At 36.0% G+C, this 26,405-nt stretch overlaps 1 protein-coding gene across 2 annotated transcripts in view; it reads left to right on the top strand.

Moving 5' to 3' along the window:
* The window catches only part of LOC145668225 (macrophage mannose receptor 1-like), a 125,096-nt gene that overhangs the window by 10,047 nt on the left and 88,644 nt on the right, over positions 1-26,405 (top strand). For both annotated transcript variants that reach the window (XM_081735877.1, XM_081735878.1), the window contains exons 4-6: positions 1,371-1,571; positions 9,266-9,484; positions 21,770-21,982. In XM_081735877.1, the coding sequence (XP_081592003.1) occupies positions 1,371-1,571; positions 9,266-9,484; positions 21,770-21,982 (633 nt within the window). The remainder of the gene's footprint in view (positions 1-1,370; positions 1,572-9,265; positions 9,485-21,769; positions 21,983-26,405) is intronic.

Here is a 26,405-nt window from a genome sequence, read left to right as displayed (position 1 = left end):
TAAACGACCTTATGATCTTTACGTTTATTGGAAACCATCTGTGTGATTGGACGTGATACCTATCTTTGAATAAGCACATTTCAGAAATAAAATGTAATGAAGAAACTATTTAAAAAATTTTATACCTTTGCCTTTACGTGTCAGAAATACGTCACATCACGGTCATAGTATTCTACAGTAAGGTACTTGCGACACGCATTAACATGTCTGTTCACTTGTATTATTACTGTTGTAGAAGCCACCAAAATTTGGATGTTTACGGTTATTCGTGATACTATAACGTTCTTAGCTTGTAACACTGAATAATAAAAATGATATTGCAAGTTTTCGTTTAAAAAGTAGATATGAAATATGTAATAACCTTACATAGTGCCATTTAAAAGAATAGTCAACTTATGTTGAGTTGGCAACACTCTTAATCGAGTAGTATTGTGAAGTATTTCAAACAATGACTGCTGTCGATATTTTCATGTTAGAAAATTTCATTGAATTTTATCTATTAGTTTAGAATTAACAAGAGAGTTTCAAGCTAAATGCTCCATCTTGTACATATATATATATATATATATATATATATATATATATATATATATATATATATATATATATATATATATATATATATATATATATATATAGGATTCTACAGACCTTGGTGAAAGTTAGGTGGAATTACCCCAATTGGGTCTTGCAACTCCTAAGTCAGGGCCCGAACATTTAAGATCAAATGGTCTTTAGTTCATTTCATGTGGTAATAAAATATTAAATAATTTGTTATGTCTTCCAGTACTTTCGCTTCATTACAACACTATTTCACTTTCTTTTCCACATTCATATCTCTTACCCACCTAAGGATGAAGCTAATTTCAGTTACATTGACGATAGAGAAGAGTACACATTACACTATTTCTCTGTACTTATAAAGAGGAGCATGCATTGAACTTCAACCTCTTCTTGATAAAATGAGTTTGACATTAAGATAAGTATTTCAGAAATCTTCCTCATGAAGTGTAAAACTAGTACTTCCCCAAAGTCTGGAATTCTACGTATAGCAAATTGTTTTTTTAATGCATGTATTATTTTTAGGTAAAATCGTAAGAAGTTTCATCCTTCATTTTGAAGTTTTTATTTTTCCTAGGATGTACTGTATAAAGGAATGGACACGATATACAATAAAATAAAGTAATAGAAATACAAAGTTTGTAGTTAAATAGATTTAAATTTCAAGAGTTGTTAGTTCAATATGTTACTTCGAAGCGCTGTTCAGATGTTTATACACAATCAGACCAAATGGATCCATCCGAATTTAAGAGTTATACGCTTAACTAAAGGTATTTAAAATCTTAACACTGATTTTCCTTTATGGACAGTAGAAACAGCCGGTGCTGGTGAAAATCCTGAGGGTCCTGTGGAAGTAGTTCATGGTGGAGTGGTATACAGTTTGTATCGACAGCGAGTGACGTTCAATGCTGCGATTTCCTTGTGTGCCACTCTTCATGAGGGCCTTGCCATAGTAGATAGCACTTCCATTGCAGAAGCTCTGCATCGGCAAATGTACAAAGCAAGACCAGGTAAAATTTAATATTTTTTAAACTTAATTTATTAAAATTCGAAGTGCTAACTGTGTATTCAATACATTACAGCACTAAAAATTCAGTACATTGCTAACTCAATACCGGATTAATCGGAATCAGAGTCTGTATTGCAGATGTGAACAAGTGGATCATTACAATATGACCAAAGGAATAAATAGTTTATCATTTGAAACCTTTAATAGCTCAGGAAAATAACAATAATATGAGTGTTATTTAACTCGAACTGGCAACACTGCTACGATTGGAGTGTCGTGTAGGTAGAAGACAAATGACGAACGTAGTGTGTTTCGTGGATGTTTACGAGTCAGTTCAACGCTGCTGCGGTCCCATATTACGGTGTGTGTGGCGAGTAGACATTGTTGAAGTGATTGTTGTGTGAAATACCGCCTTAACGCAATGTTCACGCGTGCAGAACAGCGTGTGTTTATGGAATTCCAGGTGGCACTAGGGCGAAATGCTAGGACGATTCACAGAGGATTAGTAGAGGCCTGTGGTGAAGCTGCTCTACCGTATCGGACAGTGGCGAGATTGGTTGTAGCATTTCATTCGGGACGACAGTCAACAGACAAAATGCACGGTGGAGGGCATATGCGGACAGCTATGGACGAAATTCATCTTGCAAGACTACGGACACTGCTTGACGGTGATCGGCGCTGGACTAGTAGTGAATTGGCGCAGGAGCTGAATATTTCTTCCGGATCAGTGTTCCGCATGCTAACACAAGACCTTGGCATGCGGAAAATTGCAGCCAGATGGGTACCCCATGCTCTGACCTAGGTTTAAAAATGACATAGGTGGGAATTTCCGCGCCTACACCTTCAACGTTACAATGAGGAAGGTGATAACTTCTTGCACCGCAATATTGCAAGTGATGAAACGTGGAGAAGATCCTACGAGCCTGAATTGAAGCGTCAGTTGAGGTGAATAATTGAATGACGCCACCCAAAATCTCCACGATCAAAAAAGCTTAGGCAAGAATCAGCAAAGGTGAAGATGATGATGATAATATCATACAAACACGAATTCATTATCTTGTCACAATAAGTTCCACCGGGCGTTACCGTCAATGCTGCATACTATACTTCATACCTCAGTCACCATTTGTGACCAGCATTGCGGCGCAAACATGCACACCTCCTGGGGTCTGGACCAGTTCCCCTACACGACAATTCCAGGTGGCATTCAGCCAATCCAGGACAGACTCTGTTACGACGATGGTGTTGGGAGGTGCTGCAGCATCCGCCACACTCCCCGGGTATAAGCTCCTGTGATTTTGATCTTTTCCCCAAAATGAAAGAACCTCTCAGGGGCAAACGTTTCAGAGACATTCTCAGCATTGTTCGTGCTTTCGGGCGCACTGTCAACACTCTCTCAAAAAGTAGGGCTTTTGACAGGTATTTAACGGCTACCAGACATCTGGCGAAGAGTTCAACGGGCTGGCGGAGACAACGTCGAATGACTGTAAGCTTCTTGAGGTGAGTGATTCACTACATTTCATTTCACAACTATGTTGCCACTTCGAGTTAAATGACCTTCGTAATAATAATAATAATAATAATAATAATAATAATAATAATAATAATAATAATAATAATAATAATAATAATAATAATAATAATAATAATAATAAAAGGCACAACTTCGAAAAAATTCTAAACAAGCTGGATTTTTATGAAGACACTTTTCTTTTTTATTGTTCTCAGCATATCTTAAAAATAACACTTGATTTGAGAAGTTTGTTTTGGAGTGGGGGGGGGGGAACGAAAGAATTCTAAGTATCGTATAGGAAAAATATTCTAAAGGAAAAGTGCACATTTTGGAGAGGGAAATTCGCCTTTGATGATATTATCTTTCTCTTCTTCTCCCCCGCCCCCATGCCACACGGGAATGCGATAGAAGCAACTTTGAAAGCTCAATCAGACTCCCATTTTCTATTGCAAACTGGGGTTAAACGAGGAAAAATTAAGTGCATTTTATTTGAAACATTTTTCTTGATTCGTGATAGCTGGCGCTGTAATCAGTGGAATCTAATTTCATTAAGGTTTCTTTAATTGGGAGCCTCCCATTCCAGGATTTTTTTTAAAACTTCGAAAATATTCCACTGCCGAAACATAAACCACTGAGTAGTATAAACAACAACGAGGTGTTGTCTTTGTTGATTCCTGGACCAGCTGACATACATATTTTTTGCTAAATTTGGCCTTAAATATAATGTGGACTGTTACCGGTCAGTTTAAAGACCCCGAGTATTATGAATTCGGCACTAATGTTGAATATTTTTGCATTTTATTTTCAGACCCTCTCATTTCTCGTGCAGATGTTTACTGAACTTGGTCTTAAACGGCATCTGGATTGTGGTTATTGACCTTAACGATCTCGAAAACAATGGATTCAACACTAATATTGGTTGTTTTCAATTACTTTTAGGTCACACCCTTCCCACTTTTCTCGGTGCACGGGCTGCCTTATACACACAGTTTTTTCTAGATTGTAACTCCACTTATTTTCTTAAAGTTTACAAAACGAGTTCCATCTCCTTTACATGGCAAATTCGTGAAAATACTCTATTTTTCTCATAAATCTTAAGCCACTTCTTCTCCCTACGCCTCTCTTAGATAAAAAAAAAAAACAACATAGTAAGTGGTTCATCGACTCTTACAGACTATGCTCTCTTCGATAAAGTTACTTAGAAGAGTACGAAACAAATGGCTTGGGTTTCTATGCCGGACAAAGAAACATACATTCATTTTTATATATAAGATTACAGTAATATGTATTTTTTCTCTTCAGACACAATTCAGTATATGCCTTTGAAACGATTGATTCTACGAAAAAAGTTTTAGGATATTTTTTGTGTAGAATTTTATTAACTACAATTACTCTGACAACTATTTTCCTCGAAAAATGGTCATATTCGAGATGATTAAAAAAGTTAAAATTCATCCCTTTTCACCTCCCTTCCAAACAAAAATCCAACGGCTCAAATTAAGGATACTTTTCAGGATATGCTAAAGACATTAAAATAAGGCGGTTTTATTTATTTATTTATTTATTTATTTATTTATTTATTAATTATTATTATTATTATTATTATTATTTTACAAAAATCCAATTCGTTCGGATGTTTTTCAAAGTTAAAGTCTAATTTTACTGGACTTATAAATTAACCTGAAAATTCAATAATGAATAATGAAGCAAGACTATTTCACAGTATATGTATGTTTGTTGTACTATTAGTATACTAGTTAGAATGACTATTTGAAATTAACTTTCCTTTTTGCAAACAAACATAAACAAGCTATCTGTTATTGGAAATACGTAGAAATCAATAACAGTCATAAACAAAAGATAATTGTTATTCAGGAGGTATAGTGAAACGTTAGTAAATATAGGATGTTTCAGTGACTTTGGGTAAGTCTTGGAGAACAGGTTGACATACGGAATCAATATCTGGAAATGCGTTGGTTTCGAGCTATTGCCGAAAATCTGTTGAAACGATACAAAGAATGCATACGCTGTAGGCATGACCTAGAGTATGACTTTCAGGCTAATGGACAATGACAGAAGAAATAGTTTGATACATGAAACCACTGTCCGCAAATGCTATAACCTGCCGCTCAGAGCTATAACATGCCGAAAATTTGTCTGAATATTAAAGAAATCACCATAACTATAAAACAAATTGTCGAATACAGTTCTAGCCAATAAAAATTGTTCGTTGTTGTGCCTATAGAATTCATTGATGTAAAAGTGGATGAATGGAGGACACGTGTGGCGGAAGGAGGACCCAAGCAGGAAACTAGATATTTATGGTCTTACTAATCACCATTGCACCTTATTCCATTTCGTTGTGGTTATGTTGTTGTTCTTTTTAAAATTGTCTTTATCGTGAACGTGTACACTCTAGTAACAACGTGTATGGACCTAACAGGATTTGCGGATACTGCAAACGGTGTTGGGTTAGTTTGACCGCTTCATGAAAGCAGAGCATAAACATTGGATATTAAACTGGAGTATTTTATTTGATATTCCGGAGATATGTAGAAAAGAAGTGACAGAATTTTATTCACACCTGCCTTATCCATTGCCCTGATCAGACCGTGTGGAGCATAGCAAACATGCACACTGCCATTGAACACATACGATGGAACTAACCATCGAAGAATGCCAGCAGTGAAGTCTGAGAGTTACGAACCTCTTGTCAGTCATCTAAGATATTTCATTCACCGAACTTGAGAAGACATGTTGGCAATCCAGTAGTTAGTCGTGAAGCTCTGGTGTATCTTTCGTACTTTTGTGCGTACTTCATCATTGAAATTGAGCTAATGTTAGAAAAACATATATATATGATGTTTGTATTTGGAGTGGACTAATTGAAACAGTAATGGAAACGCTTCATTTGATTGGAATAGGTATCCACAGGGGAGATATCAAAAATACTCCATATTTTCAGACTTTTTTATATTTACGAGAAACGGGGCACTTACGACCAGAATTTCATGATCAAGGGGAGATGTGAACTACCAGGACTACCAAATTTCGATGTTTGATAGTATGGCAGAACAACCTCCAATAAGCAAACGGAACTTAGCACATGAAATGGGTATCATGCACAGCATTGTTTGGAAAGTATTGCATGAACTAGACTATATCATCCAGAGAATCTAAAACCTGAGATAAGCTAGTATCGAACCCCGTGTTATATTTAGTGCATGGTTAATGCAGTGCTGGTAGGAAGACCTTCAGTTTCATGCCTCCGTACTGTTCCCAGATGAAGCTTGGTCACGATATCACAAGTGTTTGTATTTGAACAATTACAATGCATGGCTTCTCTTCGTACTTTTGTATAAGATACGCTAAATTAGTATCCTAATTTTCTGTGAGACCACCTTTGAGTCCTCCATGTCCTCAACCAATTTTGCATTAATGAAACACAGAAGAAATATTTCCTTTAACTAGATTTTAATTCGAAAATTCTTTCTCTATTATGGACAGTTTTTCGGCGGATTATAGCTCGGAACAGATGCATTTCTGGACATTGATTTCGTATCTCAAACTATTTGTTCTGTCGTTTCCTATCCTTTCTGATAGTCGTACCAAAGGACCTGGTTTCTTCAACGTATACAGTCTTTTTCAGACCCACACATTTATCCTCTTTTGACCATGATATTTTACATGTTCTTTCTTCAAACAATCACTGAGATTACAATGTATGCACACTGGTCATACTTTCGTATAAGACACGTACAATATCTTACTTTCCTTTGAGGCTACCACAGTAATGAAAATTTTCCGATTCATTAAAATATATTCCACTTATTCCTACATCGTTGTTTATCCGTAAAATTTATTGGTAATAAATATTGTATGAAAAAAGTTTCATGAAGTGAAAATCTAACGATTGTTCATTTCTGTAAAAAAAAATTTCAAATACTTCTATGTGATCTTCTTTCAGAATTCAGCTTTGATCTTACAAAATCATATTTCATCAATTTAATACGCGTAAGAGGAAGTTTTCTTATACTTTATCTTCCCTATTTTTCTGGATTTACATACTTGGAACATATATAAATAAGTAGAGATAATATAAAATACCTAATGTAAATTTTGGGTACCTAAATTTCCAGTTTAAGTAACTCATGAAAACAAATATTAAACATTTTCTGGAAATAAACATTTATTTTTCATATATCCATCCAGTTGTTCTAACAATAAAGTAATAAAAGAAACGCGAAAAGCAACAAGTAATTTCATTTTAATTTAGGAAATAAAAAAATATATTTTTTGTTATATATGCACTTATTATATCGAATAGTTATTATTTCTTAAACACTTTTTGTACATAATAATGGTAGTTTTACAATACAAAATATCTGCTCTAAGGTATTGATTATACAAAACTCCAGTATTGAAGTTATAATTTACGAGTATTAAACAAAATAAAATCAAAACATTTCTTCTTATTTTTTGCTACAAAAATAATCTTCATAAGGAACTTTTATGTAGTTATTTCATTACATAGGCAATATGCGAAGAAATATTGGAATTTTATGTTTTTGAAATAATTGATAAATTCACAAAGGTTTCTTTTCACTTTCTTGTTACATTTTAAACAATGGAGTGGGATATTTGTACTCTACGAACCCGATCTGTTCCCTGCAATTTATACACACACACATACACACACCACACACACACACACACATACACACACACACACACACACACACAGAGAGAGAGAGAGAGAGAAGAGAGAGAGAGAGAGAAGAGAGAGAGAGAGAGAGAGAGAGAGAGAGAGAGCGAAACAGTATGTAAATTTTTACTTGCCAACTCGAAATACTAAAAAGCTTCCGGTTTCCTGAAAATTATTGCAAAATTTTAATTTGTTGCTGTCCTATGTAACTTTCCTCTACAGGAATTCAATTTTATAGCTCAATGTTCAGTTAAATATAGTGGAAAAATTTCCACCTAACATCATTATACACAATATTCAAAATTGTCCGGCTTATGAAAAGTTTTTTCCATTTTTTCTACATGGTAATGAAAATTTTCCGATCCATGAAAATCCCTTTCATTTGTTTCTACAGAGCAATAAAACTTTCCGATTCGCAAATAGTTGTTTTATATTTTGCTTCAAAATGATGAAACTTTTTCGACTCATAAAAAGTTTTTCAATTTTTTCATATACGACAGAAAATTTTTCGATTCATGAAAAATTATTTCACTTGTCCCTACATAGTACTGAAAATTTTCTGAGGCATGAAACTTTTCAGATTCTTTAAACAATCTTTTACTTTTTAATATTTCTGTAAATGAATTTAAACAATTTTATGGTTAATGAGGAATTATTACATGATCACTGATATTTGTTTAGAAGGGAAAATTTTCTGGAAAAATATAGCGGCAAGTTTTCCGAAATGGTAAATTTTTCGCCGAAAATTTTCCACCTTACATCACTAGGCTACCCTTGCAACACTTCCTATCCATCTTTACATTAATGGAATTCACATGTTCAACAATAAAATATTTTTTTTTCACTGTTCTCGATTCGATAATTTCTCTTCCAGTTTTGGACATTTTTGTATCACTATGATCAATTTTCAGTGTTTTATAACTCATTTTCAGACAGTGGTTCGCTATCTCAAATTACTTATTTTGGCATTATTCATCTTTCCTCCTAGTTTTACCCAAGGTCGCGGAAACTCCCATATATAAAATATATATACTCAAATTTAATTACTTATCTGACTTATTATAGAAATGAAATAGCTTCGACTGTTCACAAGCTGATTAGCACTCCAGTAACATATTTATCTTCATAAAACTTGGAGAAAACGTACTAAAATGAAACATATGTGTATTAAATAATTTACACATAATAATTCATTTACATTTAAAACGGCACAGTGTGATGTATCTTTGCCAATACGTAGATGGCATATATGAATTATTTACCTTGTTGAGTTCATAGTTTCCTGATTTCATGTGTCATCAAATTCAGAGCCAAACAATATATATTTTAAAGTAATAGTACTAAATATGATAGATATCAATATATTAAATTTTGCTAGATTAATCTCGATGTTCCATATGCATCAACAAAGTAATTTTAGTTACGATTAGTGTACAAGAAATTTTGTTACCGTGCACTTATTCTTTATTTCTATTAGAATTTGATAGAGCGTGGATTGGAGGAATGACAGAGAATGATATATGGCTGTGGTTAAGCGATGGAGAACCAATCAACGGTAAAGTTCCTGACTTTCCTCCCTGGGGATATAAGGACCAACCCAGGCCTGGAAGAAATTGTCTATTGCTAGACAACCACAAGAATTACACATTTTTGGATGAAGATTGCACAAAGAAGCGCTTTTTCATATGTCAAAAGAGTAAGTACCTTTGAGTTCTTATTGTGTTTAGGGTAAAGAAAGTCATTTATCTTCAAATATATTTTGCAAAGAAAAATAGACAAAAAGATGAAAAGAAAAAATATTTTTAAGAATTTTGTCTAATTTACATAAACAGTAAATAATTAAACAGCATAAACCTCTGAAATATTAACGCGTTTCGTGGGTATAACTGTACTTGGAAACATTTTAATTATTTTCATAGATTTGTATGTACTTACATATTGTCGAAGTGAAGAATATGGATCATGAATATGGGATGTTCAAAGTACAATGAGACCAAGTCCAATTACCAAACTGTAAGAAAAAGAAACATTAAGTTTTTACAGTCTGTCAAGGAAGTAAGTGTACAACTGCTTGTTAATACTATCTGTTTGGAAATAAATGTACACCTGTTTGTAAATCAGGCATTTGTGAACCGATTAGTTGAAGAATATGAGAACAAAATTAGTCAAAGCTATAGTACTTATCATATGGGAGATGCAATGGAAATCTGGTATGAAGAATGAAATAAAATCTTTGAGTTTTACGTTCCACGGTTATGCCGGTTAGGCTAAAGGGGACGGTGATGATGAGTAATGAATGAAAGGGTGGAATGAAGAAAGTGGGAGGAAACGGGAGAACCCCGAGAAAATCCACGCACACGGTGTTTGTCCACCACAAAGATCAGTTGGCGAGGGCTGGGATCGAACCCGGGATCCCAAGCACAAGAGGTGAACGCTCTAGCACAGCCACCGCGCCTCCCAAAAAAGTCTGGAATATATTACGCAAGAGAGCAGAAGTTGGAAACACAAATGCCACATAGTGTAAATAAATGACGACAACATAAGAGAAATAAAAAAGAAGATATGAAAGAAGGAAGAGTATCATAGAAAATTAGAAGTGTTAACACATAATACAATTGCCGTTAAAGACATCAATGACAACGCATTCAGGGCAAAGTGGTCATGGTCTAGTGGTTTTGGTACCCGACTACTACTCTGAAGGACCATAGTTTATACGCACTTACATTGTTCTTTTTTAGTTTTCTGCGATTCTTCATAGGTCAAACGTTTTAATATTTTACTCCTATGTAAGGACAAAATGCTTTATCGTTGACGATAAAAATTGATTTTGTATGATATTGGAAACATAAATGTTTAGTTAGAGGATAAAAGTAATAGGAGACTACAGAATTATTGTCGAGAAGTACACTTATGTGCAGTTACGCCATGCACATTGTTTATAGCATATCGTTCAAAACATTTATTTTGACATTCAAAACCTCATAACATCCCTCGTCTGCGAGGACGTCAAGAGTTGACAATAACTCAGCAAGTGGAATTATGGGTCATCTGTCACAAAGCAAGAGTGCATCTCAAATCGGCAAATGATTTGGTTGTGACCGAAAAACTGTTTGAAAATGTTCAAATAAGCACCAAGGTGATGGTTAAATTGATCATCTGAACAAAAACATCAGAGGTGCAGAAAGAGCAGCCAGTTCGTCAGACTCAAAAAGTGTTGAGATGAGGACGGATGAGCCAAGTTTTTTGGTCACTAACACTGGACCTTGGCGCGAGGTGTCTAACATATTCGATTACAACAAGATATCTGTTCCTAGTTTCACGGCCGGGACCTTTCAGCCCTAAGGCTGGTGATGGCCCTCAAATCCACCACTCTCACAAGTGCCATCCCTAAGGCTCGTCAACATTATTTTCCTTGAAACTTCGTGGAGGCTTATAAGTTTTCTTTGTCTGGGTTTCGAACCACCAATCTTACTGTAGTATACTGTATACGTGCCATAGCGCCTTAGCGAAGTTGATATTCCTAAGGTTGGTGGTGGCCCCAAACCCACCACACCTACCACCACTAACCTTAAGGTTCCTTAGCATAATTTTCCTTGACACCTCGCGCCAAGTTCCATTGTTAGTGGCCAAGGAACTTGGTTCATCCATCCTCATCTCAACACTTTTTGAGGTTGATGAAGAACTTGGCTGCGCTTTTTTTGCACCTCTGGTGTTTTTGTTCAGATTTTACTTCTTTTTGTAGTTCGCCATGTGAATATCGTATATTGAGAATCTCAATTGTGGCATATTGTTGGTTTTAAATTTAGAATTGTACATTTTTAAAGGAGTCATAATGTGTCACAGGAAACATTAGTTCCCAAGGGCTCTCCCACCGGGAATCGAACCCAACACCCTGTACAAGAAAGGTGCACATGCTAGGTACTAGACCAGAGGAGAAGATTTCTTCTATTAAATATCTGTCAGAGAGTTATGTCCAAACGAGATTCTAATTCATTTACCCGAGCTACAAAATCACGATCACTAACATCTCATTCTTCATTACCTAAATACGAAGAGTAGTCTATCAACAGGGCCCCAAAACCCTTGATGCTGAATTCTCGATGCTTCATCACTAGACATGGCTAGTGTTTCAATATGCTTAGTTGTTCTCTACCCTTCCACATTACGAAATTACGGAGTTCATTATACTACGCTCATGTTGCGCAGTTTCATACTGCCTCGGGTTTTCCTTCCAATGATATACACCTTCCAAATAACTTGTAAACTTAATTATATTTGCCACCAACTATATATATAAAACTATATATAAAACTACATGAACTGAAGTAAATTAAAGGGGTACTTCCGGTTTACATGGAAAGTTGAAATTTGGCATGATTGCAGCTTCCGAGACTAACCGACAGGAAAATTGCAAAGGTGAATTTAGAGAGTCTAAAGGGAAAATGAAGAATTTCCTCAGTCATTTAAATGGGTCTTTTTTTCTTTTACCTATAATCTCATGTTTTAGGAACTTGAAATTGGAATATAAACTTGAAATTCAGTATGCTTGTACGTTTTGGTTAGCATTACCTAACTAAATCAGTAAAAATAAAAATTTCCAACGGTTTTATGGGGAACTGAAAAATCTTTCCCATGTTATTTATATGGGACACTTTTTACATCCCAAAACTATTAGGCACTTCCTGTAGGGCTACAACGATTAAATTTGACATGATTGTAGCTTTTCGGGACTAACCTACAGGAAAATTGCCAAAAGTGAATATTTGTAATTTTTAAGGAGTCTAAAGGAGAGATGAAGAAATCCCCAATTTTATTTAACTGGGTCTTTTTTGGACCTATAATCTCATATTTTAAGTACAGGGTGTCTGAAAAAGAACTCCCTAGTTTTAAGTATAAATTTAATTGGGAAAGGAATGAAAACTTACATCAATGAGTAAATGTCATGAAAGAGAATTCCTTCAAGTTTTGTTAAATGTTGGTAGACTTCAATGTGGGATCCATTTGTGGCCCTACACGATACGATATTCGATATTCGAGATGATATTCCACTTCTCGCCACGTATTCACCAACATTTCAGGTGTAACTGTCCCAACCCATTCTTTCCCGTAAATGATTGATATCTCTGATCTTTTCACTGTACACAACATTTTTTATGTGGTCCCAAAAGGAAAAATACAGTGGGGTTAAGTCTGGGCTTCGTGGTGGCCAAGGTATTAGACCAGCCCTGCCTATCCACCTTCGTAGAAAGATTTACGAATATCAATTGGAAGACTTTAGCCAATGATGGATAGTTTTTGTTATAGGTGGTTCACCACGATACTGAGGTCTAACATTACGTTTCACGGTTATAACTGACTCAGTTTCCACAAGCCAAATAACACACTGCGCTTTCTGTAGCGGAGTGCACATTGTTACTGAGTTGCTCTGCACTGCACGCCTGCCTGGACTGAACTGAGGTAAAAAAAAAAACAGCACTGGTGCCGTCTCAAGGTCAAGCAGACCTGACAACTGCAAGGGAGCCAAACTTGGATAGTTGCCGAATCAAACACCACAAACTAAAATAGTGTATGTCACTTTGTACAGATTCTAGGACACATTAAAACTAAGGAGTTCTTTTTCAAACACACTGTACTTGAAATTGAAATACAACGTGAAATTCTGTATGCTAGTACCTTTTCGTTAGTATTATCTAAGTAAATCAGTAAAAAGAAAAAAGTTCAACTTTAGAGTGGTTTTATGGGGAACTGAAAAACCTTTCCCATGTTAATTATATGGGACGTCTTGTACACCCCAAAATGTTCACGCACTTCCGGCAGGATTAGGATGATGAAATTTGGCACGATTGTAGCCTTCCGGGACTAACCTAGGAAAATTGCCAAAAGTGAATATTTTTAATTTTTAAGGAGTCTAAAGGAGGATGAAGAAATCTCCATTTTATTTAAATAGGCATTTTCTTGGGATACAAAATTTTACTTTTAGATAGTTGAAATAGGAAAAGAAAATTGCAATTCGGTAGAATTGTGCGCTTAAGAGGTGCGAAGCCGTAGGCCGAGCAAAGGCGGCGTTGTGGGGGCAAAGCCTCTCGCTGAGCAAATTTAGGGAATATAAGAGCAAATACACGAAATGCACTGTTGATGAAAAGGCTGATACGTAAGAGATTCGAACACTGTTCATGGATATAGACACGAAGCATCAAGAACATTTTTACTTAACTACTGTGGTAACCATAATATAACTCGTGCTATCAATATATTTACGGAATCGGTTACATTTTTTGCTAGTTTCATATAAAAGTCGAACAATTGGATTTCCCATTTCCTCGAAAATTTCATTAATTCTGAATATTCTCACCTCTACATTGTCTTACTTATCAAATTAATTTCAATATCTATTTAATACCAATGACTGCAATAAAGGAAAATATTCACCGAAAAAATAAAAAAAAATATTAGCTTTCCTTGTCTGGGTTTCCAACCACAAAATTTACGGCAGTATGTACGTGCCTTAGCCCACGTTTTGAAAAAGCTAACTGATCCACAGAACGTGCCTCATTAACTTGCTTAACTACTTATAGTAAGGTTCCACTTGTTTTACTCACACACTGAGAAAAAATGTATGTGACGTACGTAAAAACGTAGGTTACATGTGTAAATCCTGTAGTTTTTGGACTTAACGTACACTAAGCGCATAACTGAAAACTGTACGGAAGACTGTTAGATGTCAGGCATTCTGCAATGACTTGGTGTAATATTTAAGCGGGAAAGAGGGCAGTACGTATGTAGCATATGGATAACGTATGATAAGTATTGATTTCTGCAGTAAACATAAGGATCCCGTATATTTGTACAATATACCGCTGTCCGGATAACAAATTTTTCTCAATGAGCTTAGCTCGTTTTTCTGTTAACCTAGAACGATAGGGACACGAACACAGAAACATCGAGGAGAACTAAGATTCCACCGGGAATCGAACCCGGGACCCCATACACGAATGGCGCACGTGATAGCCAATAAACTAGCGAGGAGGGCATCAACTCGACCACTCGGACGGTTGATAACATTATCACTATGCACATGTGTTGAATAACAGAATCGTTTCCGATTTTTGATTGTAAGTACATTTTTCTTGGCAATGAAAAATTTCCCATAGCAAATTCCTTAAATTTCATACTCAAGCCGTTATAAGGTACCTTCATGGAGAGTTTCACATCTTTATCTCATTAACAAGTACCTAATGGCTATGGACAGTTTTTCACCAATAAAAATTTCCCATAGTACATTCCTTACATTTGGAACGTTTCACACACTCAAGTCATTAGGTAAGGTAGGTACCATTATGCAGAGTTTCACGTCTCTACCTCATTAGGAAGCACCTAATCAATGATGATTGAGTGAATGAACCGTTCTCTGTTTGGGTAAGGACATTTTTTTCGCCCAAAAAAGTCCATACCACATTCCTTAAACAGGGGTGCCCACAAGGGGGGGGCTATGACGCAAACTGCGTCATTGAAATATTTGGGGGGGGGGGTAAAATCTATATAAATATGTTTGAGGGGGTGTAAAAATTAATCGAAAAGATTTTTTTCATGGAAGAACACCTACGGATAGACAATTGAGGGGGGCTGCGTCATGGACATGAGGGGGGTGGGCACCACTGCCTTAAATTTCGGACATTTTTCATATTCGAGCCATTATTAGGTACCTTTATATAGACATTCACATTTGATCTCATTGGGAAGTACCTGATGGCTACGGACAGCTTTTCGCCTAAAAGAAATTTCCCATAGCACATTTTTCACATTTCGGACTTTTTCCATACTCAAGTCATTATAAGGTACCTTTATGCAGAGTTTCACGTCTCAGTCTTATTGGGAAGTGCCTAATCAATTTGATAACTGAGAGAATGAATCGATTTCGGCTTGGATAAGGATTGTTTTTAGCCTCTAAATAATTTCCCATGTGACATTCCTCACATTTCGGACGTTTTCCATACTCAAGTCATTATAAGGTACCTTACGCAGAGTTTCAAGTCTCTAACTCATTTGGGAAGTACCTAATTAATTTGATGAGTAAGTGAGTGAAACGATTTCTTGCTTGGCTAAGACATTTATGCAAATTTTCACGTCTCTATCTCATTGGGTGTACCTAATCAACTTGATGAATGAGTGCGTGAAACGATTTTTTGCTTGGCTAAGGACAGTTTTTTGCCCATAAAAAGTTTCTCATTGCACATTTCTCAAATTTCGGACTTTTTCCATACTCATGTCATTATAGGGTACCTTTATGCAAAGTTTCACGTCTCTATCTCATTGGGAAGTACCTAATCAATTTTTGAGTGAGTCAGTGAGTCAGTGAGCCTGAAAACTGCATATTTTAGGGGTCCAGTACTCGAATATAGGTAAAGGTAGGAATTTGAGATTTGATATATGAGCACATCTCTCGGATATCTCCTTGAATTCTAAATCTCATATTTTTACTCTTAATAGAATCGTTTTTACAGAGCCTAGAAATCGGCGATTTTACCCAAAGCTCTTGTTCGTGTATAATATGCTTATGGCAGTGCAGGCCAGCTTTCATTTTTTTTCGCGGAACTTGGCTGCCTTGCACTGCCGTGCATGTTGAAATCTTCGCCCAGGTCAGGTAGACCTAGGGGAATGACTGCAGCTCAGGATGAAGCGCTGATAGAAAACGTCAGGAACAATTGAATACATCATAGATCCGTCCTATGGGATAAAGCTTTAAAGTACAGCTGTCTTACGGAAACTATATAGTAAAGAGTAAAGGAGGAATTGCGATCCTGCTACCTAGATCTTTTTCACAGAGTTGCACAATATAAGAAGATTAGAATTGGCACAGTGGGACACTGGACTTTTACAGACATACTGTGATTTAACTGTATGGAATGATGAGAAGGTATGCATGTCTGATTACTAAAAACATATCTTCTATAGGTCATGTGGGACAAGGTGTATCATTCAGCATGTAGTGGTGACAGGACTTTTTGGGGACATAGCGGCATACTTTTGGGCCTACGTGGCAACATGGGCCTAGGAGAAACAATTCCACTGCTGGGACGAATGACCAGTCAGGTTTATATTGATGTCCTGTAGAACACTTTCTACCACCCCCTCGTGCAAGTTTCTCATCAAAAGGAGTTTGTGTTCATGCACGGAAATAATGCTGTGCATACGTCCATACATACCCACGTGTGGCTACAAGAATACCCAAAATTCATCTGCATGAATTGACTTCCTCAGTTTCCTGATCTCAACCGAATGAAACCTCTAAGGTGTTTCATGATGTAGGAATGGAAGAGGATTGAAATTAGATGGTTCTAGAAGCACATATTCTAGACGTATAGAAGTACTATCGCAATACTCCCGTCTATTTTCTGCACTTGTGGCGAATATGCAGGAGCAAATGTGTACACGCGGTGAATACACAAAATTTTAATAGGAATGTTTTATTGTCCGCATCTCTATTGACATGATCATTTATTGGAGGCATAATGACCAGTTTGATGCTAGTCTAACATCGTGACAGTGGGTTTTCTCGAAGTTCTCTCGTTTCTTTCCAGTTAGTCATTGCACCACTTTCATCGACCACCAGTCACTTGCGTTTATTATCATCATCTTTAGCCTTAGACGAATCACCATGCGACATTAACCTAACGAATTCATTTTAATTTTCATTCACGATCGTTTGTAAGGTTTTGTTTCTGAGTTACGTAATTATAGAGTAATAACGCTAGATATGTGAACATGAAGTTGTCATTCCACTGTTGAAAGGGTCATGTCATTTCCATGTTTTACTTATTTCTTGCAGAGAAGGATATGATTATTGTGTGTTCTCCTGCTTCGTTTTATTTCTCATTGTTGATTTTTCAGAATACTGTGTGGGTTCAAATTTTATTTTTACCAAGCTTAAATGACCATTTTTCGAACGGGATGAAAGGGTTTAATGAAAATATTTGAACCCCTTATGATAGACATCACAATGAAAGTGTATTGATAAAAATCCGTAATGTCACCCCTTTCCACCTTCCACTCATCACCACCCTATGCCAATGGGACTGACCATGAACTTAGACGACATCGATAGTTTTACTATTCATCTCAGCAATCCCGAAAACTATAGAAAATATCATTAGTCGTTTTGATTATTTTTACATATATCGGCATTAAATTTTTCGCATAAAATATAACCACCTGCTCTTCCTTAGGATATGAATTTTATTCAATTTAATATCATAAGATCCTTTGGAGGCCCCCGTTCCCACTTAGGATACTCATTTTAATTAATTTAATATGGTTTAATCCTCGGGAGTCCCAAGAATGATAAGGATGTCAAATATAGTTTTAATTGGTTCAGTAGTTATTGCCTGAAGTTATTACAGTACCTGATAATAATACTGTATATCAAGTAATTTGGTAATTTGAAATTCATTTTCAACTGACTGTATGTTCCTCTGTAAAATATGATGTCTATCCGATGTTTATGAACATTTTAAAATGAAATTTGGGGAGTTACCAATGTCTTTTACTTCGATCCGCCAAGTATTTTTATCTAAAGCAACTCCTTAAATTTGGGAACAAACCGGATATTGTAGCTCGTGTCCATGCTGCAATTTCAATGCCCTTTTCACAGTTCGATTCCAAATGGGGCCGAGTGACTCGGAACCCACGTTAAAGTTAGGTTCCATCCTTATATAATCTCCCTACGAACAAAGAATGTAAAAAAATATCCACATATAACAAATAAGTTTGAAGCCATACATCAGAAAACTTTCGAAACTTCATATGACGACAGACTAAATTAAATATTACTGTATTCGTGATCATACAAGCTTAATTTTCATCGTCAACAACAATAGCAGATCTATCTTACTTTGGCGTTAAATATTAAAACATTTGGAATCGCCTTTCAAGCAACGCATAAATTATAAATTGAGAAATGTTCTCTCTGTGGAGTCAAACTCCTACCATTGCGATTCATACATTGTTCTATTAGAACATCTCACTTTAGCATAAAAAGAGGTTGCCATTAGTGTTGACCATTAGATGTGAGATTTCAAGCGTCTTGTGGGCAACACTAGTTCACCCAAGTCTTAGAACTAACACACAGTTTTAGTGTTTCATGATTCATAGTAGAAAACTATAAAGAGCTTGTACGAATACAATGAAGAATATTTATTAATGTTTAAAGATATGGAAGTGATTACACGATATACTCTAATAATAAATATGGATTAATTGTTGTTGTACTGCATCACACCTTTCGTGAATCTATTGTAACGCAGAAGGATTCTGGTAATTCTAGATAAAATTAAGATGAGAACAAAGTTATAAATTTTGTACATCAATTTACAACACGAGACAACAAAAGACTTCTGAGAATAGAGACGAGACGAGAATTGGAGAAAAAAAATACGAGACGAAACGAGAGGAGGAACCTTATTTTTCGTCTGTACAGCCTCGTGGCAACACTGTCGCTGACGTCCTTATATGCAATTTCAATATATGTCCCTACTTCTAATCTTTTGAGTTGCTTTTCTTTGTTTCATAGATATTTTTGATATTTCCTTTATGTTGTTATTTACCTATACTATGCATAATCTGTATTTACAACTTCTGTACCTCTTAAGCATGAAGCTTAGGGTTCGATTGCCTCTCCTCACCAAACTACATATCTGACTGATGTAATTCTTATATTCTCCGTCACCAGACAAGGCACAAAGATGTCAAACTGAAATACAAATACTTTTTTATTTTCTTGACAAATAGTACATGGAAAGTTCACAATTTTTTACACTATAAAAGTTTACAATACCTGAACAGGAACCTTGTAAGTACTAACAGGAGCTTCAGATAGAGATCCTGAAGATGAGATATATCTAAAACGACCAAAAAAGTGGATGTAAATCCCTTTTGCATTGAACGTGCCATATAGTAATTTCCAACGAAATATCAATGCAAAGGTGATAGAACCCAGAGGCAAACTTCATGAAAACAGAAAACTCCTCTGTTCAATAATAATATGCTGATTACTCGGTTCGAAACAGCACAAAATAAAATTCGAGACACATTCACATCTCCGTGGACAAGGAGCGTGACAACTTAAAGTTGCAAACTGAGCGGTAGAAGAAAACACACGTCGCAAGGTCACGGAAATGCCGGACACGGGTTTCAGGTGTCTTGTTCAGCTAAGCTACCATGCGAGGAGATCTATTAGCTGGAAATCACTTTCCACTGTAGTTGATGTTTTGGAAACAGTGGACAATGGAGATAATGAAACACTCTCAGCTTTCATTATTGTGTAATCTTCTAAGATAAGTTCTAGTATTTATTTTAGGTAAGTAGTACCCGAATGCTTTCTATATAGTCCCGAATTCCATTCTTAATGAGAGTACTTACTTTGAATACAAATTCGAATAGTGGTTCGGATCCGACTTTATACAGTAAGTCTCATATAGCCTCGGTGCTGAAACTAAACGTTAAACTCAAATCATTCTAATCTTTAGTAAGTAGCTACATATTTGCGAATGCATATTAATATCGAAAAAGCATTGCTAAGAAATTAGTATGACTTGACTGCAAACGAACATCAAATGGTTGATTTTCTGCCATAGTGTAGTATGCTATGAAATTTGGTTTACAACACGATCATGTGTTTAAGCAACATCAATACTAAAATAAAATACCAATATTAGAGAAGGGTTTCAGTGCAGTATTTTCAAGTGGGTTAGTAAACAAACCATCCACTCTGTTAATGAGAAATGACGTAACGTGCTATATTGTGAAAATTGGAAAGATAGGCTGCGAAACATGGATCCAAAAGCTTCCATGATGTAGTGAGGAAGAACACGACTAATCTACACTTGTCTGTGTAGGTAAAGAATGTCTCACAAAGATCTCCACATGCTTCTCTTGAACAGGTCTTTGGGTATTTGCGCGATAATTCGACGTCATTGGTTGATACACAAACCAGTAATACCTTCATAGTACTTACTAAAACAAGTGTGAAAATTAAATGTTTATTAACATACGAGATTATTTTACAAGAATATAAGCTACATTTATTGTGATAGAGATGACACAAAATATTACTTCTTCTCTCTCGTAGAAATTTTGTATAAACTTCTACATATTTGAAGTGCAAAGGTTTATCTAAGAATTATGGAAATTATCATTGATATTTCACAATAAGCCATGAAAACTAAATGAGAAGCAGAGACGGAATGATTTCAGAATTTAGGATTTAGATTTCTGGGATTTCGGCATCTATGGCCATGTTAGCCCGTCACGTATGAGGGATGACGTCCCTCGACGAGTACAGTATCCGGAGAAAGGGAAGGAAGGAAGCGACCTGGGACCTATAAATTAGGTACCATCCCGGCATTTGCCTGGTGTGAATGAGGAAAACCCAGGAAAACCTCTTCAGGATAGTTGGCCTGAAAAGGTTTTGTACGCTTCTCCGACCGAGTGCTCCCACCGGGAATCGAACCCGAGATCTCTCGCACAGAAGGCGAGAGCGTTAGCAACTACACTACACGGGCCACTAGAGACGGAATGAATTGCGTTATGAGCACGAAGCTTGTGTCATAGACATGTTAGTGTATTTTCCGGACTGTCCTCTATTTACTTTAGAAAAAGCCATTTTTAATGTGTCCTAATACATATTAAGTGCATATGATGAAGATAATTTCTATATACTGTTCCAAAAGACATTATAGTTTAGCTGTGTGAACATTTCTGACATCTTTGAAGTTTAGTGAATCGTTTGTCAGTTAAATGTTAGTACTTCTAAAATTTAAAATTACCTATTAATTTGGAATCTCACTTGAATATATATTAGGCACTTGTATATTGCAGTCTTGAAACGTATACATTACCGGAGAAATTGGTATAGTTGATAATCCTACATCGTATCGACTTCTTAGTCATATTGCAGTAATTGATATAATTTTTACATCATTTGCAGAACAAACAAACAGCGCATCGTTTGAAGGAAAACCACGTTCTGTTCGTCTCCGAGGGGAGAAGGCATACTTGTTTATGGAAGGTAAGAAAACGTGGGAGAAAGCCAGGGAGTCCTGTGTGGCTAACAACGCTGCTCTGTTATCCTTCAATGGTGGGCAAGCAGATAAACAAATTTTCAATTGGATCGTGGAAGAAATGCCTGAACTGCAAGAAGGTAAAAACATTAATTTATTATTATACATATACTAATTAAAAATAAGTGAAAATATTATCTTTTCCTATGTGACTAGTAACTACGAGAGAAAAATATTATATCAAAGCTATACTAAAGTAAAAGTTATGTCATTTGGTACTATTGCATCAGCATATTTTCAAGTATATATCGTCTACTCCATTTCAAAATTTAGTACTGTAATTAAATTTGAAAGTATACTAAAATTAAGAAGAAAATTTATTAAAATCCTACAATCATTGCTCAGTACAATGAAAATGTGCAATGTGATTACGAAAATCATATAACTGAACACTTATAAATTTTCGATAATGGACGTACAAAGATTCGTTAAATTACAGAACAAGCGTTTGAATTTCCTGTTGGAATCCAACATATTAGGGACTGTGTTGCCAACTGAACATCAATTATAGTAGCACAATTTAACGATAGATGGTAGCGTTAGCAAATATAGGGTGCAAATATAGCAAATATAGGACACTTAATGCAAATGGATAAACATGCGGAACTTATACGTTCATTTCTATGGTGTCGTGTACGTACTATGTGGCAATTTCCCGATGAATCTAAACAAGAAATAGCCAATGTATACTTTATGCAGAAATGCGACGGATCCTCCTGCAAGTGTTCGATGTGAGAGACAGAAGTGTAAATGGGTGTCACTAGAACAGAATACTAAGGTTAAGTCCAGTGAAACATCTATCCAGGATGACAAAGTAAAGAAGAAATGAAATTTATTACGAGTATTTTTATATTTTTAGTTTAACGATCAACTGTTACACCCTTTAAGCTAAAAGAGTTTTATGATAAATGCAAGTGAACGATTGTGAAACCTATTTTCTAGACCAGCTGAGATTGGCTCCAGGGCGACGAGTGCAAAGATATGGGCCTCCTGTCAGTTCAACAAATCACTCATGATAATCACCATCGAACCATTTAAGACATTCCTGCTGAGTTGGAACTGTGTTATGAGATAGCTAAGGAGGATTATTATTGTAGATTTGAGTATTCATCATATGGCTTCTAAATTTGTGAAGTGGATCCTGACACCTTATCGGAAGGTACAATCTTCTTGATCAAGGTTTTCATAGGTAGTTGAAGCTGATATGATTATCAATCTGGGACAAAGCAAAAATCTTTGCAATGGAAAATTCCAAGGCTTATCAAAACCACAAAAAGTAAGTCAGAAAAAAAAACAAATCTAAGAATTGAATATTATATTCTTTGACATCAAGAACATTGTACTCAAAGAGCTCATCCCAGCAGGCAGAACTCAATTGCATCAATTAGTTTGATGTTTTACTGCGTCTGCACGAAAATGTACAAAATAAAGTTTCGAAATTCGGCTCAAAAATTGATTGTTGCATCACGATAGGGAGCTTCCTCATACGTATTCCTTTATCAGGTAATTTTTCACCCTAAACAAAATGAGTATGTTTACCCCACCCTACTTGTCGGCTTGGTCTCTTCTGACTTTTCTCTGTTCTCCAGATATGTTAGTATGAATTAAGTGATTGCCCCAGATGAATAATTTCCAATGACAGAAGAAAAAACTACAATTCTAGATAATCAAAATAGTCGATGACTGAATCACACACTTTTGTTATCCTTCAGACAAGAATTTGACTCCTTGTCCAAAGAAGTGTTTGCAATTTGAAGAAATCCTCAGCCGCACGCTGTATCAGCCGATCATCAGGGAAGATCTTCCCTCCCAAGAAGTAATCATAATGTCGGAAGAGTGGCAGTGAGTGGGAGAAATATCGTGGAAATATGGTGGCTGTGAAGGAGTTTCGTACTGCAATTCATGGAGAGTTTACACTGTCCTTTGCACGACAACACTATCATGGAACTTGATAAAATGCTTGCGAGTAACTTTCAGGTTGATTTTAAGGAGTTCAACATTGAAACTATTTGCATAGGTAGTTTTACCTCTCCTGAGAAAGACATAATTCATCACTTCTACCATAAACTACAGTACCACCACCAACACCTTCTGTGTATAGAGAGGTAGTTTAGGTAACCATTGTGTTGACCGTTTATGATTGTCGTATTGTCGTAGTAGAATATTTTTCATCAGAAGTGACAATAAGTTGCAGGAAACTTTCTTCCGGAACAGGAAACTTTCCCGGATATTCGTTACACTCAAAAAACTACAATCCCCCAAACGGCTGTTCTCGTTGGCCAATCTTAACTTTTGTGGCACCCATAAGCCCCACTTTTTTACCTTAGCAATTGCACGAAGTCTCTGAACGACATTGGTATGGTATATGACTCATCGGTCTGCAACGGGACTGACACTTCTCCGAGACCTCATTTCCATGGCGTTCCTAAGGAGCTTATCTGGATATGACGTTCGTCGTTGCCCATGGGGATCATTTCGTAATACTATGTCACTGAAACCAGCGACGAATGGTTCGTTCATTCACCATTGCTGACCCAAATGCATTGTTAATTTCTTTTGCGAATTGCTGTACAGAGTGCTCCATGCTGTACGTTTACACGATATTACTCAACCATGCGCTGCCTCCTGACTACAATATAGGTATCTCAGCCTATTTGCTGGACGTATATACAATTTGTGACGTTAGATGCATGACCTTAACCTATATTTGTGTAGTGCTGCTCAGGTGAATTTTCCAGAAAACCATCAAGCAAAAATTTCATTTGCACCAATTTGATTAATAGTCAACGGTTTAAGTAGCAGAAACACAATCATTGCTGAAAACTAACCAAACATGAGTTCTAGAATGTACTTTAAAATGACAAAGCAGCTGGTAGTTGTGCGTACCGAGGGTGGTGGCAATAACAACTCATAATGAGAAATCATGGAATTATTCTACCACTCCCAACTATTTTGATTATAGAAAATAATATATATTAGGTACAAAATAGAGTTTCAGAGTAATCTTTCTTCATGTACTAGGTGATAACACGTTTGCTTAGATTTCCATATTTTTTTCTTAAAAGGCTTCTAAATTGGAAATAATATTACGCAAAATCATTAGAACAAGAATATCGATTATTAAAATCAAAGAACAATAAATCATTTTCTTCTTGCAGTAATTTTCATTCAACATTTGAAATAAATAGAAACAATAGTAAAATTTAAATTTTACAGTGGACAGAACGTGTCAAACTAAGAATTGAAGATGAGTGCACCTTTCGAAAGAAGATTGTAATATCCTACGTGCTGCTGTATATAAACAATACTATACAATCTTGTTTGTGAACACGACCACATGGATTTACGACAGAGTACTAGACACCACTTGCAATTAGTACGAGCAGCAGATGACAGGCTACTGCCACCTCCTACGAAGCGCATGACGATAGGTGTGCAGCAGCGCCACCATCACCCTGGAGGCTTATAAATTCGGCAGCAACCAGCGGGGAAGTACCAGTTCTCTGGTGTTCTTCCTACTGATTGCTTCGGAGCATTAGGATATAGCACAACCTAACCCCAAAGAATCTTGTCTGCCACGGGACTATTGGCTATCCCTTCCCTCCTGGCTTAGTGTGCTTCGAAGCTCCATGACTACTAACCCCTCACTATTTGGAGAGTGCTTCGCCACTCTGCTTAGCCTGCTTCGGGGCTCTGTGGAGATCCTGTCCTCGGCCACATGGTCAAGGACAATCTAATTTCAACCAGATAATTTAGAGAAAAAACAACTTTGTAGCATTTTCTGTAAATACTGTTATATAGTGAAGTTTTATAAAATGAACCGGTAGTGGGAATCGATTCCGGACTTTGTTTTATTACCATCTCTACCTACCACAAAAGGTTTACAATATGGTGATGCTATGCTCTCCTCAAGCACTATCAAACTAAAATTGGGAAATACCTTGTATCACTTATGACAAATAGCTGATAGTTCGTAATTCCTTAGCAATAAAGAGATAAATAAAACAACAAAGACTAAAAATAAAATTAATTAGATGACGTATAATAAAATTATAATAGTCATAAATCCAATATATTCAAGACTATTATATCTTCTGGGCGTCACGTTTACTACTTTTTTCTTGTTGTTTCTACTTCAATGACAGATCATATCGTAGTACCGAGGACAAATAATGAGCACAAAATAACAGAAATTGATAAAATCTTATCCGTATAGCAAATCATGTTAGGTATAGTTCAAGAAACTACGTCAAAATTATAAAGAATTTCGTCACCCAAAATATGCAGTGAAAAGTCATTGGCATACACCATTATTTGTATAAATTCATTAACCAATGTATCAGATTTTGAGAAAATGTACACTTTAATCTATTCGATCTATTCATCTGATTTTCTTTTCACAACACAATACACAAATGGATCTTTCTTAGACAAATTGATTCGGAACTCAGTAATGAACAATGGAAACAATACCTACACATTACAAGCACGATAAATTAAACG

This window comes from Thermobia domestica, chromosome 13 (assembly GCF_964235325.1).
Source record: "Thermobia domestica chromosome 13, izTheDome1.hap1.1, whole genome shotgun sequence".
NCBI classification, from domain to species: Eukaryota; Metazoa; Arthropoda; class Insecta; order Zygentoma; family Lepismatidae; genus Thermobia; species Thermobia domestica.
The sequence above is the reverse complement of the archived record's forward strand: the minus strand, read 5'-3'. Positions and strand labels throughout refer to the sequence as shown.